General features: G+C 50.1%; 3 protein-coding genes across 3 annotated transcripts; 1 reads left to right on the top strand and 2 right to left on the bottom strand.

The window, feature by feature from the left end:
• Positions 1 to 5,727: 5,727 nt before the first annotated feature.
• On the top strand, positions 5,728 to 8,133 carry UCRPA7_3628 (putative long-chain-fatty-acid-- ligase protein; the record flags this gene model as incomplete). Its single annotated transcript, XM_007916395.1, has 1 exon — positions 5,728 to 8,133. One exon carries the CDS (start codon positions 5,728 to 5,730, stop codon positions 8,131 to 8,133), a length of 2,406 nt encoding a protein of 801 aa, XP_007914586.1.
• A 3,353-nt stretch (positions 8,134 to 11,486) lies between these two features.
• On the bottom strand, positions 11,487 to 14,022 carry UCRPA7_3627 (putative ATPase protein; the record flags this gene model as incomplete). The annotated part of the gene is made up of 3 exons (XM_007916274.1): positions 11,487 to 13,660; positions 13,716 to 13,947; positions 13,999 to 14,022. The coding sequence occupies 3 exons, from the start codon at positions 14,020 to 14,022 to the stop codon at positions 11,487 to 11,489; spliced, it is 2,430 nt and encodes an 809-aa protein (XP_007914465.1).
• A 1,067-nt stretch (positions 14,023 to 15,089) lies between these two features.
• On the bottom strand, positions 15,090 to 16,985 carry UCRPA7_3626 (putative inosine-5 -monophosphate dehydrogenase imd2 protein; the record flags this gene model as incomplete). Its single annotated transcript, XM_007916255.1, has 3 exons — positions 15,090 to 15,282; positions 15,337 to 16,282; positions 16,487 to 16,985. 3 exons carry the CDS (start codon positions 16,983 to 16,985, stop codon positions 15,090 to 15,092), a joined length of 1,638 nt encoding a protein of 545 aa, XP_007914446.1.
• Between the last annotated feature and the right edge of the window lie 2,767 nt (positions 16,986 to 19,752).

Here is a 19,752-nt window from a genome sequence, read left to right as displayed (position 1 = left end):
ATGACAGGGAGCCCCAAGCCAGGTATGGCTGGAATGGACCACGAAACCAGGGGTTCTGGTCTGTCAGCCCTTGCACCCTTTGAGCCTTGTGAAAGCGAATAAATGCAAAGCAAACAGATATCCAAGTGAGGAGGCCAGCGACAGTAGTAAGATTAGCAAACTACAATAATTCAATCAGCACATTGATTCAATCAGACATCTTTTTGGAAGCCCACCCAGAGGAAGACGGTTGAGCCGGCTACGGAAACAGTCATGTATGTCAACAGTGAAATTGATCCTGTGACTAGAACGCAGTATATCGGAATACCACTGAAGACCATCATTAACTATCATGAGATTTTCAACAGAGAGACTCACGTTTTTGTGCATTTAAGCAACTGTCTCGGCGCTTGCCCATCCTGCGCAAGACCATAGAGGTATCGACTTCCAGTATATAAAAATGCGTTCGCAGAAGATAGTGCCGAAGTCAGAATTGCCGCATTGATGATGTCAGGCAAGACTTTGATCCCGGAATTTGTGATGCCAATAACCCAAGGCGACCGAGCCACTCCTGTGGAACTGGCACCTAGCAGATTCGGGTTGTTTGATGATACAATGCAGCTAATAGCCAGAGATCCCAGCACATAGAAGAAAAGAATACGGTATATGACTCGACGTACTGCCTTAGGAATGTTCCTTCTGGGGTCCTGAGCTTCGCCACTTGTTGCAGCAATCATTTCAACACCAGCATAAGTAAAGGCTGCGAAGACTAAGACTTGGAAAAATCCAAGAAATCTTCCCAGTGCCCCTGTTGCGGGGGCGAACTCCTTCATGACTATGTACAGCGTCAGATTAAGAGATAAATTTGTTCCGAGTGATAGACTAGCGTACCTCCAGGATCCTTCCAATAACGAAAACCTAATCGGTCGTGATTCGGACCGCCTCCTAATATAATCACTACTGCCAAGATCAGGAGGCCAAGAATGGTGATCAATTTGATCGAAGCGAAACAGAACTCAGCCTCGCCAAAGATCCTGACAGCAAGAGTATTCAAGACCAAAATGAAGATGATCATCAACGTAATCCATACAGCAGGCTAAAATCAACAATTAGCATGTTTTATGAGTAAAAAGTGGATATAAGGATGTTAGAGGAGGCTCGATACCGATATTCCTTGAGCTCCCGGCCAGTAATTTATCAAGATCGACGCCGCGCTGAGGTCCAGGCACACGACAATGGCACAGAAGTACCAGTTCTAGATGTATTTGACGTTTTAGTCAGCAATCACTCGGACGAAACGACTAAGATTTCTCACATTCCATCCCACAGCAAATCCTAGCGCTCCATCCACAAAGCGAGTACAGTACTGGGGTATTGCACCTGGGATAGGAAGCCAGGTAGCCATTTCACCTAAAGATAGCATCATCCCATATACCGCGACTCCGGATAGGGCGAATCCCAGGACTAGACTCAATGGTCCGGCTGTCGCTAAGGACGAACCTATACCGAGAAACAAGCTTGTTCCGATGCTTCCGCCTATAATTTGACAGATATCAGTTTCGAATATTCGAGTTGAGAACTAGAAACCAGGTACCGAGGGCAATCAGTTGAATATGGCGACTTTTCAGCCTGTAGAAATATTAGAAATGCTCCAGGTAAAATCTCCAGGGCACGAACCGTCTTTCCACATGGCCATAACGAACCACAATGTCTTCCATTTGCGTAGAAACTACTCGAACACTTTCTAACCCATCTCGAGATTCCAAAGCAGTGTTATTCTTGGTCTCCATAGACAAAAATCAAGACTGTAGTCAAATTGAAACTGATTGCATTTATTTACTACTCAAATGTTGATTATCTACATAACAGGAACGGATCATGTTGGCTCTTAAATAACAAGATTAGGACACCTATCACTAAAACTGAAGTGGTTTGTTGGATGATAGGGGTAGCTTCAAGATGGCACTAACATCAGGCAAAGGCTACTTATCTTCTAGCTGGTAAGTCTCGATAAGATGGTCATGGTCGACTATGCCTATCTGGGGTGAGATGGCATCTTTCGCCGAGCCCTATCAGGCCCCGCAGTGAGACTAATAGAGCTGTTTAGATAAAGGCGTGGTACGCCACTTTATACATGTCGTCCTTTCAAAACCTCCACTACCGTTACAAAAGCAATACAATTGTCATTCTTTACCGAGCTACAGAAGGGCCGTTTTCCGAATGGGCCGCAAGCGCGATCGTACATTCACGGTAACTATACCCTCTGACGGCGAGGACTGCCACCTCGACCCAATCTTGACGATCAGATGTTGCTAACACGTTTTGTTTCAATACCAGGGTTGCTGGAGATGTCGGAGTCGAAAGGTGAAGGTATGAAATGTCACAGACTTTGTTCCTTATCTTCAACGCCAAGGACCATGTGCTGAGGCTGGTCGTCTTAATAGTGTGACGAAACGAAACCGGAATGCCGAGCTTGCAAGCGTATCGGTGCCCCTTGCACAGGATATGATGTCAAATTCGTCTGGGTAGAAGATGATGGATCGATAAGCACGTCAATGGGTCGGCGTGTACTGCCTTGTGGTACGAATTCATCATTTCTCCTTATCACTGAACAATAAATGTTGGCCAATGAGATTTACTAACCTATCAAAGAGTCAACATGGAAAGGGTTCCAGGTGCTGCCGAGCGATGTCGTAGATCACCTAATAGCTCAATGTGATGAGATTAGTGATGGTCTAGATCAAGGGTTGTCGACTATCGTATCCTGTGAGACAACGAGCCAAAACCCATTTTCGGTGATAACGCTGGACCTTAACCCTCAACAGCCTGACGAGCTTCTCCTGGAACCAGCGGTGATCGAAAAACCGGTCGCATTCTTGGAGCCGACAATATGCCTCTACCCAGACTGGAGCACGGACGAGAAGTTCCTATTTCATCATTACGTGAACCACGTCTCAGTAATAATGCTGCCGTACGACCACCCTCGAAATGTATGGAAAACTCATTATCCAGCTGCAGCTGTAGAACTGGCTTCCTCGGGGCAGAAATATCTATATAATGCCATGGTTGCACATGCTGCTTTCAATGTGGCTCGTTTGGGCGGCGACTTCATGGGCAGCATTACAAGTCTAGGCGTAAAGCATTACGGGAACGCGATTCAAACTTTAATACCCACGATTGGGTCTGAAAATCTCGATTTTCCTACAACAATGGCGTCCATTATGACTCTCATGTTCGCAGAGGTACGAAACCAGATTCTCATTGCCTGAATTAGCTAATTAAGTTGGAAAGCTTTATAATGGCTCAGCTCAGCTTTGGAGACGCCACTTCGATGGAGCATGGACTCTGCTGGATCGGCATTGCAGATCTGAGTCCTGGAAATCTACTGACTTGGCCTTTGTCACACTTCAAAGTCTAAACATTATCAAAATCGTCGATGATACTTCTAAAGTCGACCAAGAAGAGCGGGAAGAGCACACTCTCTTGAAAACCACGACATTACAAGCAATATCTCCAATTTTGTCCACATATTCTTTTGGATTTACAATTGGAGCACCTCGGCCGATATTGGATTCTATCGCACGTATCACGCAGCTTCGAAAGAAAAGACGCCAGGGAAATGCTAAACAAGAACACGTTGACGAGATGTTGGCCAGTGAACTCAATGTTTTAAACCGATATCGTAAGGAGCAAGGCCCTGAATCTGACTGCTGGGCCTCAAATCGAGACAGCACACTGGACGAAACAGTCGAGGCTGCTGCACATCAGAAGCAGGCTTTTATTCAAGCGACCTACATATACCTATATCGTTCATTGCTCGAAGCACCTCCGGAAACAGTGAAGTCTTATGTTGCAACGACATTTGCTCATGTCTTTGCTTTCTTTTCTACCAGCGACGGTAATTTCTCTATATGGCCTGCTTTCATAGCTGCGGTGGAGGCGTTTACAGAGGATAATATAGCGGCGGCAAGACAGTGGCTCGAATCTGCGGTCTCCTTCGGTATTGGAAGCCGTGAGTCCATGAGATGTATAGTGGAGGAGGTGTGGCGTCGACGTAATACAATAGCTCAAACATCTGGACTGAGGCTTGGTCTCATTGCTGTCGATTGGCGAGAGGTTATGCAAGAACTTGGTATTGATATACTACTAGTCTAATCTGCAAATTTTGTTCAGGTGCGTTGAACAAAAGACGTTCAGATACCCTCTTGTTGACAAAAGATAGCTAATTCACGACAGGTATCAAACTACTCGGCTCATGTCAGCCGCCCATCTAGGCTGGATATATAGTGCCTCAGCTTTGACAAGCTCGCGGCCATCGCTGGCGTCCTGAATGACTGCCTTCACCCAAGCCTTTCGCCCTTGAATATTCGCTGTTTCAGCATGGACCATGATAACACTATCGACGGGGATTGGACTCAGATACGCAAGCTCTAGCTTTGCCGTCACAGCAATTTTTCCGGGTAGCCGTGCAAAACAAGCACGACCCATGCATTCGTCCAGAATGACTGCAGCTATGCCTCCATGAACCATTCCAACATGACCTGCAAGCTTGGAGCCAAGTCGGTAAAACGAAAGTAGGGACCCGGCGTCATCGTCTAGAAGCACATAGGGTTTGGCGATAGTATCCGTGCTTGCCAAAGTCGACCCTAAAAGACTATTTGGTAGATGCTTCGGTTCTATCACCAGCACTGTGCGTGTCTCCTGCACGTGGGGCGATTTTCGGCGAAACTCCTCTGTTGCATGATGTTTGGCGACCATTGAATGGAAAGATTCGATGATATCGATGTCATTGGAAGAAGACCCTTCGCTTTGATCAATAAGAGTCATAGGGTCAGCCATGATGACAATGTTGGAGATAAGGATATTACGAATGAAAAAACTGTTCCCTAAGCCCTCGTTTCAACATGTGATCAACCACTGAGTAACGGTGTTATTTATCATTAACCATTCAAGCGACGAGGAATGAGTCAATCTATCTCACTATAGCTGCTTCGCAAAGAGAATGATCGCTTAAAGTCGGTTTATGACTCTTTAGATTTTAGTGCTTGTCGGCATACGTTGCCGTTGAAGCGTCATGAGGCCAACATGCCTATGTAATCATTCTATTGCCACATTTTAGATCGCCATAAATTTCCTTACGAACACGATTGAATGATTTACTACATGACCTTACTAAACTATTCTGTGAGAATAATTGCTTATCTCTGATTTGGGTCGTCGGTATGGATTGCCAATTGTGAGCTAGGTCCACGCGTTCGTGATTTGAGATTGAACTACTCCTGGCTCGGTATAAGTTCCCTCAATGTCCGAATAAAGAATTTGGTCGAATGAGCCGCCCAACCGCAACCCATTTGTGTCAAGACTATTTTGAGTCGCAACTCGCCAAAAAGAACCAAGAAATGACCAGACACGAAGATAAAGGTTTTCAATTCCTAATTTGATTATTTACTGTTTCTCGGCTAGCCTGACCCCTTGACTCCTTTTCGGAAGCTTAGCCCAGTTCCTGTCGTAACTTTCCCCGACCGCCTTGTATATCTTAGCACCAAGACCAGTCGCTATGAGTTGACTCACATGTAAGTCAAAAGCGCGTTGCTAACTCACTCAACCTTAGTAGAGAGTCTGCAAAATAGTCTTTTGTCTTCATATAATTGCAGCACATTTCTCCCCGAAACTGGATAGTCACGGTGCAACACATTGCCGTCTTTCGAGCTCAGATCCCCTGCTACTATACATCGGTTTGCAATCACCATGTCCTCAAGCTCTGTGGTCATAGAAAATCCGGCTGCAGGAATTGTCAAAATCATCTTGAATCGGCCTAAGGCTTTGAATGCCTTGAACGCCGAGCTATTAGACGGGCTCGTGAAAGCCCTTCGAGAGAACTCACACGCGCGTGTCATAATTCTGGAAGGGGCAGGGGACCGATCGTTCTGCGCCGGTGAGGACCTCAAGCAGACCCTAGCTCCAAAGACGGGTACGGCACAAGAGCTCCGCGAAGCATTTCACCAACTTCAAGACCTTACTCGCCTCACATCAGGCTCGCAAGCGGTTGTCATCGCTGCCGTCCATGGATTCGCCATCGGCGGTGGCGCAGAGATAGCCCTCGCAGCAGACTTTGTCATCGGAGGGCCCGCAACGAAATACCGCTTTCCTGAGGTCCCTATAGGTCACGCTGCAACGGGTGGCATCACTCTGCGTCTCTCGCATCTTGTTGGGCTACTCAAAGCAAAAGAGTTGCTTCTCACTGGGCGCTGGGTCGATTCGGCCGAAGCTTTGAAGATTGGGATGTTGACTGAGATTAGTGAAGACCCAAAGTGTCGGGCTTTGGAGCTGGCAATTCAACTCGCCAAGCTCCCTGCTACCTCTTTGGCGGCGTCTAAGAGTTCCCTAGAGCGTTCACTGTTCACCAATATGGAGGCTTGCCTGCAAGACGAAGTCAATGTAGCGAGTTATTGTTTTGCACAGAGCGACGCTGCCAAAGCCTTCACAGATTTTGCTGCTCGTAAAGCCCCTCAGAGCAACGGCAAGGAAAAAATTAAGAGCAAGAGTGAACCAAGATCAAATGGAACGAGTGTAGCAAATATTGCCACACCTTCAGCTGTCCGAACCCCTATCCGAGATATCAACACTGCGCTTGGTGAAGCTATTAACAATTTTTCAGACCAGACTTTCCTACGATTCGCTGGTCAAGATATCACATTCAAAGCATTCGATACTATGGTTAGCAAACTCGCTGGAGGGTTGAGACAGCTTGGTCTTGAGAAAGGTGATAGAGTGCTTGTCATGATGTCTAACAGTATCGAAATGGTCTGCACCTGGATGGCTGTTAACCGCTTGGGAGCGATATGGGCCCCTGTCAACACAGAGCTGAAGTCTGTCACACTGAAGAACGTGATTCAAGCAGCTCAGCCGAAGCTCGCCATCGTTGACTCCGGTTTATGGCCCAAACTTAACTCCCTAGCGGTCTTAGACAGCGGCTCTGTTATCCTCAACGGCGAATCCCATGATCCGCTTGCAAATCTCTCAGATCTTTTCAACTCCAGGAATAGTGTTGATGCCCTGGACTCCGTTGTCGTATCACCTAATACGACAGCTGCATTTCTTTACACTAGTGGCACAACGGGAAAATCTAAACCATGTGTTTTGTCTCACGAATACTTCATCCTCCAGGCACAAGTACTCATCGAGGGTTGCGGGCTCAGGTCTGATGATGTACTCTACTGTCCTTTCCCATTATTCCACGCAGATGCCACTGCTCTTACTGTGATACCGGCAATTCTGCTCGGCTGTGTCGCCGCTCTCTCTGCACGCTTTAGTGCTAGCCGGTTCTGGGATGAGATCCGCAGCACGAAAGCGACGGTATATGACTTTATGGGCGCCACATTGGCGCTGACATACAAGCAACCGCCTTCGGAACGCGATCGTGAGCACAATGTTCGGCTGGCTTGGGGCGTACCCATCCCTTACTTTGCCGAGGACTACGAGAAGCGATTTGGCCACTCCCTTGTCACTCTTTACGGTAGTGTCGAGGCTAGTCTTCCCGTCTTCCAGGATCGCAACGGGCAGCTGCCTCGTGGCTCTTGCGGAAGGCCGAGAAAAGGCATCCAGTTGCGGATTGCCAATGAGATGGATGAGGAGCTTCCGGTTAACACCGCGGGCCACTTGCTTCTTCGGAGCGACCAGCCTAACGCCTTCTTCCAGGGCTATTTTAATGACCCAAGTAGCACGGCTGATGCACTCCGGGGGCTCTGGTTACACACGGGCGATCTCGCAAAAGTGGACGAGGGGGGCAATGTGTACTTCGTCGGCCGTGTCAAAGACGTAATCCGGCGGCGGGGCGAGAATATCAACGCAATGGAGGTAGAGGAAGAGTTTCTTCAGCACCCTGACGTGGTAATAGCGGCTGCATTTGGAGTTCCGTCACAGCTTGGGTCCGGAACGGAAGAGGATCTCAAGGTTGTGGTGACTCTGCGCGCTTCCAGCACGCTGACTGAGCGAGAGCTCTGGGAGTGGGCTGGACAGCATATGGCTAGATTCCAGGTGCCGAGTATCATCGAGTTTGTGGACGAGATTACGAAGACGCCAACGGGCAAGATGGAAAAGGGGAATTTGAAGCCAGAAGGCGGCTGTAGGTTTGACTCTCGAGATGTCAAATGATGGAGCGCGTTATTTTAGGCGTGCCATGGCATGTGACTTCAATATCAGCATGAAGCCGAATTTATCAATTGATTACAACGAATCTGTAGTATAGATGCAGTTTCCACATGCCCTTGATTGTTGAAGCTGAGCGGCTAATAACGCGATTCTGTTTTCTACACTTCTTAGTTTCATCGCGTGGCATGAGAGTTGGTCGCACTGACAAAAGACATGAGGTATATCATCATAAATGATTGTATTCATGTAAATTTCGGGTGTCAGTCGGATCTGGTCCACCAACGAGAGTGTATGGTGTTCCCAATTTCAAGTATTTTTTCTGCGGTCTCTGATGACAGTGGAGGGGTAAGTTGTGCTGTCGCGTCACGGTGTCTTTAGACGTGATTGATTGGCACAGAATACTGGTTGGACCCCTGCTATTACGGCGTCTCATAATGGCATGGTTGTCGCCGCCATATTCAATGCTGAGGGGCAAAGTTTTGGAGCTGCTCAAATGTTTTGAAGTCATCGCGAGCAATAATGGCCGACTCGCAAGGCCGAGGAAGTACACGTGGACGACGTGCCCGCGGATCATCACGAGCATCAGGCACATCTTCAGCCAGGTCTTCCGCCGTCTTTGATGACCACATATACCTGGCGCCGCCGCACTATAATCATAGCTTGCGCCCGGCCGAGTCCCGCTTCTCACTAAATGAGCAATTCGCAGCGACACGGCGTGACTATGAGTTTGGGTTTGATGATGCGTCTTCCTTTCTGGAAAGGTCGACCATTGCATCTGATGTGCATTACGATGTCGACCAGGACAGAACGTTGACGCTGGACTCCGACCTCGTTGTCATTCCACCTACCGGACCTTCGTCTGCTCCCCAGAGCGATCGCATCTATCGAACGTATTACGAGCTGCTTTGCTTATCTCAAGATCCTGGCGCGTCACCAAGTCAAATTCGCAGAGCGTATTTTCGACTCTTCAGCTTGCTTCACACAGACAAGCTGATGCCCCAGTATCAGCAGACCGCCGATGCCTATTTTTCGGATGCGCAAATCGCATTTGAGACTCTCATCGAGCCATTGCGCAAGATTGACTACGACAATGCTATACTCAGTCTAGGAGCAGATGAAGATGAAGATGATGGAAGCAGTCCGAATAGGCACGAAGACGAGTTGGATGAGCTTGGTACGAAGCAACGTTCTTGGCTCAAGAGACTACGCGATCGGCAGCGTCAAAATATAGCAGACTTTGGCATCAGCATCGATGCCTCAAGGCTGTTAAGTCGTGCACATGTTTCTCGGCGACAGGATCATGACGGGGCACGGTTTCTGGATCTGACGTTTACCAAGTCAAATACCATTGGTATACCTGCATTGGGCCGTGCGATAGAAGCCAGAATCCAGTCTATTCGCAACACTCTTGATTTGCAAGCGGGAGACAAGCAAAAGGAATTTCAAGTCTACTGCAGCATACCTACGGTGACGGTGGCAGGATCTGTGTACGCTCTATTCGACAATAGAGCTCCGGCGCAAGCTACACTCCTGGCTGGCCAGTACCACCCCGTACTTCCGGGGAGCATACCGAGGAACAGATTCATGACGCTTGTACCACTAAGGATATCCCCTTTTGTTTCGGTTAAGATCCGTCAGGAGCTATTCTGGAGGCCTTCTCGATTCACTGAATCCGGACATCTTGTCCAAGAGGCAACATTGCCAGACGCTGTCGTTGAGATCGAGACAGATTCGCTCCAAGGGTCGTCTATTACTGCACGAATTTCACATAATGTTCGTCTTCAGGATAAAGAACAGCCGCTGCACGTGGAAGTCAGCCTGTCTTCAATACGCTCCTGGCGTCCGGGTCCACCACGCCTAGGCCTCGCACTCCATAGGCGTGTGCGAGACGGGACAGTGTTTGCTTGCGTCGACAGTGGGACCTGGGTAACACGACGCTCGAGGGAGTGTCAGTACTTCAGCGACTTTTCCAGATTCGGCAAACGGACTCGGCTTGCCTCTACACTCTTTTCGTCGCCGCCCACTCTTGAGGTGGGCTTCAAGTTCAGCCCTCATGATATGGGACTGCGCGCTGGCCGCGGCTTTACGAAGCAATCCGAGGGCGGTATTAGAGAGCTTGATACCGATATTAATGTCAACGAGGAAGGTTCCTGGACTGTGTCCGCGGCACTCACCTCTGGTTCTCTAGCCGGATATTTAAGATATGGCCGGGACCTCCTATCAACACCCAATGGCTCTAAAGTAAGTAGCAGCGGATTTCGCATCGAGCTCGAACTCTGTGCAAACAAGTTCCGAGATGGATATCTTGCTGTGAGAAGCCTCAAGAGCCTGGGTCAAACCTCCAAGCTTGGGGTCGAGGTTGGTATCAGCAGTCAAGACCTGTCACTCTCACTGTACTGGTCTCGTCTCGGGAACAGAGTCATTGTACCTTTCATAATAGCAAATCGTGCATTCCTCAACACGGAATTGCTGTTTTGGTCCACCATTCTCCCATTTGTGGGCTTCGCAGCACTGGAGTTCTCAGTATGGCGGCCGTGGAGATCGAAATCCACAGCTCAGAGTCGAGGACTTCGGGATCTTAGCCGAGAGGAGTTGCAAGACTATGTTGCGAAGAGGCGAGCCGAAGCTGACGAGTTGACCATGGTACTAGCTGGCCCCGTTGAGCCGAGGCAAAGAGCGGAGCGCCAAAAGGGCGGGCTCGTCATTGTAAGTGCGAAATACGGAGTGAAGGACACATCATCTATCAACGGCTGGGCATCAGAAGAGGTTGCCGATGTCACGGTGGCACTAGCTTCGCTAATTGACGATGGCGAGCTTCTGATACCTAAAGGTCTCCGGAAATCTCACCTACTTGGCTTCTGGGATCCGGCACCGCTTAGAACAAAGGTTCTTCACGTGCGATATCTCCACAGAGGCAAGGAGCAGGTTATTGAGGTTCGCGGTAGGGATGAGTTGAGGCTGCCATGAATGATGGACTTATGATTGGACGACTGTTCATGTACGGGTAATAAGGGGTTGTATGATGGATGTGTGTAGCGGTGTTTGTATACGTAGCATGTGCCAACCACACTCAATTCAAAATAGCATTCATGTTAGTGCTCATAAAGTCCACGGCTTGTCCTGTATTCGCTAACACACTGTACTTTCGTCTCTGACTATGAAGAGCATGTAAGGAATGATGGTCCTCTTCGGACTTTGCCCACTTCTACAGTACGTTCCTATGGAATGGAAGTTTGCTAACATTTCAGACTACCTGTAGTACCAACTGAAGGAGGGACGAAACGAGACGAACGACATGGTCGAAACTCGCGGTAATGGAAACATCGCCAACCATACAGAAGCGAGGTCTGCAGGAACTAGAGGTCATCGCTGGTGACAGAATTTCCGTCATCCTCATCCTCATCATCACTGTCGTCAAGGTCCTCGTCCCAACCCCTGCGGCGACGCAGGAAGTCCTTGAAGCCTTTGCTCATCTTGACGACGGCCTTGATGTGCTTCTCAGTGACGTTCACCTTCTCCAGACCATCCTCCATGGCTTCCGTCTCCGCCAGCGCCACAGCAGTCTGCAGCGCATTGCGAATCTCTCTGCCGTTCCACTTGAGAGCACGAACATCGTCACTCTCATAAGCGTAGTCGCGCGCGTTGAGGGACACGTACGCCTTGCCGGATGAGTCACGCTCGAGGCGGTCGAAGTTGTTCTGCCAGATGCGCAGGCGGTCCTCGTCCGTCAGCTTCTTGTAGTGCAGCGCGACGTGGATACGCGAGGTAAACGCAGAGTCGAATGCCTCAACTCGGTTTGTCGTCAGGAACAGAACACCGCGGTAGTACTCCAGGGCACGCAGGAAAATGGACACCAGGCCGTTGCGGTGAAGGTCTTTGGTGCGGCGCTCCTCAAGATACACGTCAGCTTCGTCGAGCAGCACGAGCGCGCCATAGCGCTCTCCCAGCTGCAGGAAGTAGTGCAGATTGCGCTCGACAGAAGAGGAGCTCATCGAAGTGCTGATATCTCCGCTGGTAAGAGACAGAAGGGGCCGGTGGGTAAGCTCTGCGACGCACTCGGCGGTGCAGGTCTTGCCGACACCAGGGGAGCCGTGGAGCAGGAAGATCCGTCCCTCACCCTTGTTCTTGACGAAGTCATTGGGCCAAGGGGAGACCTTCCCGTCAGCGCTGGCAAACTTGCCGATAAGAGCCTTGACGGTCAACTTGATCTCGTCGTCCAGGACGAGATACTTGAAGGCCTCTCTGTCGGACTTGACATCTTTCAAGTTCTCGACGCTGACATGTCCCCAGCGTCTCTCGCTGAGGATAAAAGCAGGAATGTCTGGCGACAGAACAATGAAGTAGTTGCTGTTCTTTGGTGGCTTGTCTTGATTGGGATCCAAATCCTCGAAATCAGCGAACGGCCCGGTTTCTTCTCTATCTCCTTGCTTGCTGCAGGGCTTGCAGCTGCAGCGAGGGCCGAAGCGTGGCAGCTGGTCTTTGGTCGGTGGAGGGGCACCTCCGCGTCCTGGAGGAGGCGGCATTCTTCTGCGCTGTCCATCTGGGCCCATGTTGATGAAGCGCTCATAGCCATCGGCATCTACTATGACTCTTCCAGAGACGGTCCCGGTCATACAGAAGTCCTTGTCAACTAGCTGACCATCATAATCCTTGTATGATGGGCGCTTTGACAAGTCCCAGTAGATCTTGCCGAGTTCGACTTGCTTCTCGGTCATAGTCACATCGGCCTCTGGCTGGATGTTCTCAGGGAAGAATGCGGCAGGCACAATGTTCAAACTGTGAATGGCCTGCTCGCCAGGGAATGAGCGGACGCTAAACGAGTTCATTACGCGCCGAAGCTTGCCATTTCCAAAGCGGATATTCCAGCACTCGACAGTATAAGACATGAGCTTGCCCTGAGCATTGGTGACGTTGTCGACAAAGCTGATGAGGAACGGGACCCAACTGTTCTGAATCTTGGCGTAGATGATCTCTCCTGGCTTGAGGATCAACCACAGCCAGTCGAACGTTGTAGCGGGAGGGTTGTTCCTGTGACGATCCTCTTCATCACGGATGCGTTCGCCGTACGTCTTCTCGAGGAAGTTGAGAAGAACGTCGATATGCTTCGCGGTAGTTGCAACATACTCGGCATCGTGGCATGCAGGCTGAGCAGTCTTGTAGCGAGCGAGAGCCTCACGGTGATGAATAAGGACATAATAAGGAGCATCGATGGTGACGGTATCGGTCAAGAAGTTGGCACCGGGATAGTAGCCCACCACCGCATTCAAGGCGTTTTTGAGATGCGTGGAGTGAATCACCATCTCGGTTGTCTCGATCTTGGTGATCTTCATCTTGTCATCTTCCTCATCCGAGGATGCTTCGCTATCCGTGTAAGCAGGTGAATACCCGCCATATCTTGGACGACGCCGGTTCCGGTTTCTATTGATAGAAGCAGAGACCTTCGTGAGAATTTCGATGACCGGCTTCTTCTTATTGCCCTCATCTTCGTTCGCATCCAGCGAGAGGTCCAGTGGCTTATCACTTTGACGAGCTAGCTCAAGTTAGCAATGATAGATCTCAATGAATGGCATTGCTATATAACTTACTGTCAACGACTCGTCCACCTACATCTCGGTACTGTACGACATAGAGAACGTCAGGGACTTCCTCCTCATCCCCCTCATCACCAACGGTGTTCTCCTTCTCCTTTGAAGGCGAACCAAGCTTTCGCCCATGAGCAATGAGATCCTTGATGATGGAGGACACCTTGTCATGGGATCCAGCTTTCATCACGTTGATCTCCTCGAAACTCGCGACGGAACTGTCACCATCGTCGATCTGTGAATCAATTAGTACGGATTCATTGAGCAGATTGAGACAGAAACATACCTTGTTCACGTTATTGCCAGGCATACTGGATGTTATTTTTCTGAGATTTGGTGATAAGCAGGGCTTACGCAAATGGAGTGTAAAAACGTATAAAGCAGAAGAGTCCGGCTGACTAGCAGACGACGAGAGGGAGGAAGACAAACGTGATAAGAATACAAGAAAGAGAGATGGAAGAGAGGACTTCCCCAGGTCATTGACCTGGGAAGGCTGTGTGGGCTATATACTATATAGCTCGAACGGCAATTCGAGGCTGCCGTAGCACGACATCCTGTGCCTGCACGTCGGATGAGAAGAGAGACAAGCTGCCTGATAAGATGATTCACCCATAATCAGAGAGTAACCAACAGGAGGCTTGAGCTCGGTTCGAAGATCTCACAGATTGGCTGGGGTCTCGAAGGTCTGCTCCTTGGAAGCCGGGCGAGGTGCATGCAGTACCTAGGTGGGTATCGTACGCTGATAGGGCTGACAGGTATCAATCATCTCTGACCAGGCAGCAGATGCGGGGCTTCCATCCTCTTACTGTTGACTATCGAAAGCCCACTGAGCCTCATGGCGGTCGAATAACCGGACAGGGCAGCGAGGCAGACATGTGTGCGCAGCCGCTTGGTCCGATCACTCGCACTGCATGTATCCACAGATCTAACGAATAATCTACGGCTCTGAAGAGTTACAGCTCCGTTGCGCATGAGGAGGATGCTCAAGTGACGGGATGTGGTCGCAGCTACGATTTGGCCCCCAATTGTGCCTCTTTTCACTGCAGTTTTAGCAGTGATGTAGTGGAGCTTCCCCTGGCCAGATTGCCTCATTCTTGATCTGAAGCGAGAACATTTGTCCAGAAAGGATGTAGAATATAGAGAAACCCTTGAGATTGCGTCTTGTAATAGTGATCTGCTATGTCGATTGTGTTATCTTGGTTGACTGCACAATGATGGTGTCACCAGCCCAAATAAACGTATCAGATCAAACGACGTAAAGGATGGCAGAGACATTTATTTCATATCCTTTTGATGTACCTTAAACCAAACCTGCTCAAGCACCCAACTCCCGAAAAATGTGCGGAAATGCTGCCTCCATGCGACACAGCTCTAACTTTACGCATAGAGCTTCTTCTCATATGATTCCATATTCACACCTCCCTCAAGTTGAGCACTTGCAGTCCGTATCTCAAACCTGAGAAAGCCATTCTCCACGTTCTCGTGAAGCTCTTTCAGGCTCTTGATACCGGCGTCCTGCATGGAATGTTTCAAACCTGCAGCTAGGTAGGGCACGAACTTGCCAATAGAACTGCAACATAGATTAGCTTGAGATCTTAAGAAGTAGGTTGCCGGATCAGCTTACCCTCTGTGCGCCACGGCACCAGACACACCCTGAGCAACCAGCACACTATCGCCCTCAGAGAAGTATCGGGCAGTGCCAGCATTGCTCTTCTGGCTGTCCTTGCCGCCACCTCCAGCCTTTTTGTCCTGCATAGCATCAATGCTGCCCATTCCTCGGTAGGCCTTGACAAGCTTTCCCTCCCGGGAGACGAAGGAAGTTCCTGGAGATTCGGTGGTTCCAGCCAGGAGACCACCCATCATCACAGTGCTGGCGCCAAGTGCAAGACCCTTTACAATGTGACCAACATTCTGGATACCGCCATCTGCGATGCAAGGCACGCCAAATTTGGCAGCGAATGCGCTTACGCTGTGAACTGCAGTAGCCTGTGGACGACCGACAGCCATAACTTCCTGGGTAATGCAAGCACTGCCGCTTCCCATTCCAATACGGAGGCCGTCAACACCAGCCGCGATCAAAGATGCAGCCTGCTCCCTTGTCACAACGTTTCCGCCAATGACGTCGAGATCAGGGAACTCCTTCTTGACCCATTGAATCATCTCAATCTGGTACATACTGTTACCTTGGCTGCTGTCAAGGATGACAATGTCCAATCCAGCCTCCACAAGCTTTTGTAGCCGGATCTTGTCTTCGGGGCGGGTGCCGATGGCGGCAGCGCAAATAAGCTGCTTAGAATGCGGCAGCTTGGAAGCGAGAGGGAAGTGGAGGTTCTTGTTCAAGTCGGAGCGGGAGATCATAGAGACGAGGTTTCCGTGCTTGTCTACGATAGGGAGCTTGCCCTTCTTGGACTTGGCCAGGATCTTATTAGCTTCGGCTAGAGTGACGCCGTCGGGAGCAGTGATGAGATCCGTGACCATGACAGTTGAGACGGGTTGGTTGGGGTCCTCCTCGAACTGAATGTCACGGTTGGTGACGATGCCGAGGAGCTTGGAGCCCAGCTTGCCAGACTCTGTAGGGCGATCAATTAGCGGCAGGCCTTGACATGTCTAAAAAGCTAATCTCTTTCTCTTCAATGTGCTATTCATACAAGAGTTTTCTCCCCATGACTGATTCGTCTATACGGTGGAACGAAAGTTAAATGGTAAAAGATATAATCCTTTGCGGCGTCCCCAAAGACCATGCTGGGATAAAAAATGTTCAGAACTAAACTCACCAGTGACGGGGAACCCTCCAAAACCCCACTTCTCCTTGAGAGCCTTTGCCTCCTCTACAGTGGTCTCCCTAGTAATGACGACTGGGTCCAGGATGAAGCCGTTCTCGTATCTCTTGACCTTACGGACCATATCTGCCTGAGCATCTGGAGAGCAGTTATGGTGGATGACTCCGAGGCCTCCCTGCAGAGCCATGTGGATAGCCATTTCGTGCTCGGTGACCGTGTCCATGGGTGAAGACACAAAGGGAGTCTTAAGAGAGATCCGCTTTGTGACTGGGGAGTCGAGAGTGACTTGTGAAGCGGGGAAACCGATGTAGCCCGGGAGAAGGAGGAAATCATTGTAAGTCAGCCCGCCGTGAACTCTGGCGTTCATGAGGTCCCGGATGTCGAGGCCATCACGGGTCTCATACTCCTTGAGGATCTCATTGGCCTTGGTGTAGTCAAGGACCTTGGCACCAGACCCATTGAGCTGAGTTGCTGCTCCGTTGGCGGGGGACATCTTGCTGTGCGATTAATGGGATTAGGAGATGTGTGAAGCAAAGACTTTTGAGGTCGAAGATAGTAGGCAGTGAAAGGACAATTGGCTGCTCAACTGACTACGGCTTGACGATATTATCTTCTCCCCATTAGAAGGAAGAAAGAAAGAGAGACTCGAAATCGGCCCCTCAGAATTTTTTTTGTAGCAGACCGCCCCACCTACCGCGACAGGAACAGGACCCTTGCAGCAAAATGAACGGTCAGGCAATGCGGGGCACACTAACTGAGACGCGTTCTGGCTTACTATGGTACACTCGAATGCGCGGTGAGTCTAGGCATATTTTTTAAATGATTAGCAGGTCTTGGGAATAGGCTTCTGTTAGCACATTTACCTATTGTCGCCTGCAGATGCTAACACGATAAAGACAGGGACGACCTGCAAATTCTGCCATGCCGATAACAGGGCGGTGTGATTAGATAAGCGCACAGACCAGATTTCGCCCAGAGTCGGGTGGTTTGCATCGGTTTGATTCGGTTGGTCTGTGCTTTGTGGTGGGCGTGTGTTCCAGGTTTCTGGTGTGGTAAGGCAGGTGCCACTAGCAACCAGCCCCTTTGGGCAAGTAAATAAACAAAGCAAGAAAAGCCTGGCAGAAGGCCGGCCGCCGTCACCGTCACAGCCATCTGGCATCCCACCTCAGGTGAGCTCCAGCCTTGATTATCCAGTCCCCCTGTCAATACCTCCTCGCCTACCGGCACTCATGGCCACCTCTCCGCATTCCCAATTCCAGTCGTGATAGTTAATATTACGGTTGTTTTAGATGGCAGCGCCAGTGATGGCCTAGGAGATTACTGTGGAATCTTGAACCCGGTTTCATCGCCATCATCGCGACCTTTTCCTACACTCACTTTCATTCTGCGCAGAGCGCGCGCATGTCTTTAATCTCTCAGTGAGGGTTTCGCTTTGCGCATCTTGCCCAAGACTTGCCCTCTCGAAGCGGTGGCGCTTTTTTCAACACCAGCACCCTGCACAACTCGACCCCAAAAGCGACCAGCACGCCAACCTCTTCTCCCTACTCGATATAATCCCAAGTCGAAAGAATTCTACAAATAAGGACCCATGTTGTCGACGACTTCTTACCATCTACACATCAACATCAAGAGAAGTAACTCTCCACAGTGGTAGTGCAAGTCGTCGAGATGTCGCACCGGCCGCATCCCTTACGGCAATCGCAGACTATTGACTATCCAGTCAATCGTCAACCGTCGACAACTTCGTCATCCGCCTCCTCCGGATACTCGTACGCTTCCGAGAACAGCAGAGCTAGCACCTTCTCTTCCTCGGCATCCAGTGGATATGGGATGCTGGGTCACAACCGCGCCAAGAGTGAGGTAGCCCGACTCCCACCCTCACCAAGTAGTCCAGATAGCTTCCACCTCAAACCTTCGGCGGCGGACAACATCTACAACATGGCTCGCCAATCCCTCAGGCCGTTGCCTCAAGCACCTGCCCCAGCACCATCGCCTCGCGGTTCATATCGCCATGAACGTGGCCAAAGTGTAGACATTGGAAAGCTGTCATTATCGGACAGGGAACGGACATCTCCAACCCCACCTGCCCGAGTCTCAGCAATCAGGCCGAACTCTATGCTTCTCACGCGATCCGACTCTATCAGTCGAGGAAGCACCGCTGTTGCCCCGGCGCACTCGCCTCTTGTCCCTGTCCACAGCGCCCCTCTCGCGAGACCAGACCTTGAAACCCTAGGGCGATCGTCAACTACGCAATTGCGAACACTATCAAAATTAGCCCAGTCAGGTTCAGCCGATGAATTTGCAATCACCGCCCCAGCCCAGGAGGTAGTCGGTCTTCGAGGCCGACGAAGACTTCAGAGGGTTGATCAGGGAAGCACCGCAAAAGCAGGACAACGCAGTGGTGGCTATGGCTGGGAGGGACGGAATTGGATGGACAAGCAGCGACAGTTCTTGCAGGCATACGAATATTTGTGCCACATAGGAGAAGCCAAGGAGTGGATTGAAGACATCATTCACAAACCAATCCCACCAATTGTTGAACTCGAAGAAGCTCTCCGGGATGGTGTCACCCTTGCTGAAGTCGTGGAGGCTCTAAATCCTGATAGAAGATACCGGATTTTTCACCATCCTCGGCTGCAATACCGGCATTCTGACAACATTGCAATCTTCTTCCGCTACTTAGACGAGGTGGAACTCCCAGACCTCTTCCGATTCGAGTTGATTGATTTGTACGAGAAGAAAAACATCCCTAAGGTTATTTATTGTATACATGCGCTGAGTTGGCTTCTTTTCCGCAAAGGGATAGTCGACTTTCGCATTGGCAACCTGGTCGGTCAACTCGAATTTGAACATCATGAACTCGAAGCCATGCAGAAAGGACTAGACAAACTCGGCGTTAGTATGCCGAGCTTCGGCACGATGGGGGCAGACTTTGGGGTTGAGCCTACCCCCGAACCTGAAGAGACGGAGGAAGAGAGGATCGACCGCGAACTGGCAGAAAACGAAGATTCTATTGTCGACTTCCAAGCTCAGGTGCGGGGGGCACTGGTTCGAATGCGCTTGGGAAGCACAATGCAAGGACTGTGGGATTCAGAGGACTGGCTGATTGACCTTCAATCTCGGATACGCGGAGACTTCACACGACAAATTGTAGATTACCGACTTCAGATGAGGCGTTTTGCTGTAAATCTTCAAAGCGCTGCTCGGGGGTATCTCGTTCGGAAGAGACAGACGCAGAAGGAACGGTATTGGAAGAGTAT

Source organism: Phaeoacremonium minimum (genome assembly GCF_000392275.1).
Source record: "Phaeoacremonium minimum UCRPA7 unplaced genomic scaffold PA7_03_scaffold_290, whole genome shotgun sequence".
Classification (NCBI taxonomy): domain Eukaryota; kingdom Fungi; phylum Ascomycota; class Sordariomycetes; order Togniniales; family Togniniaceae; genus Phaeoacremonium; species Phaeoacremonium minimum.
This window is presented reverse-complemented; position numbering and strand designations above follow the sequence as displayed.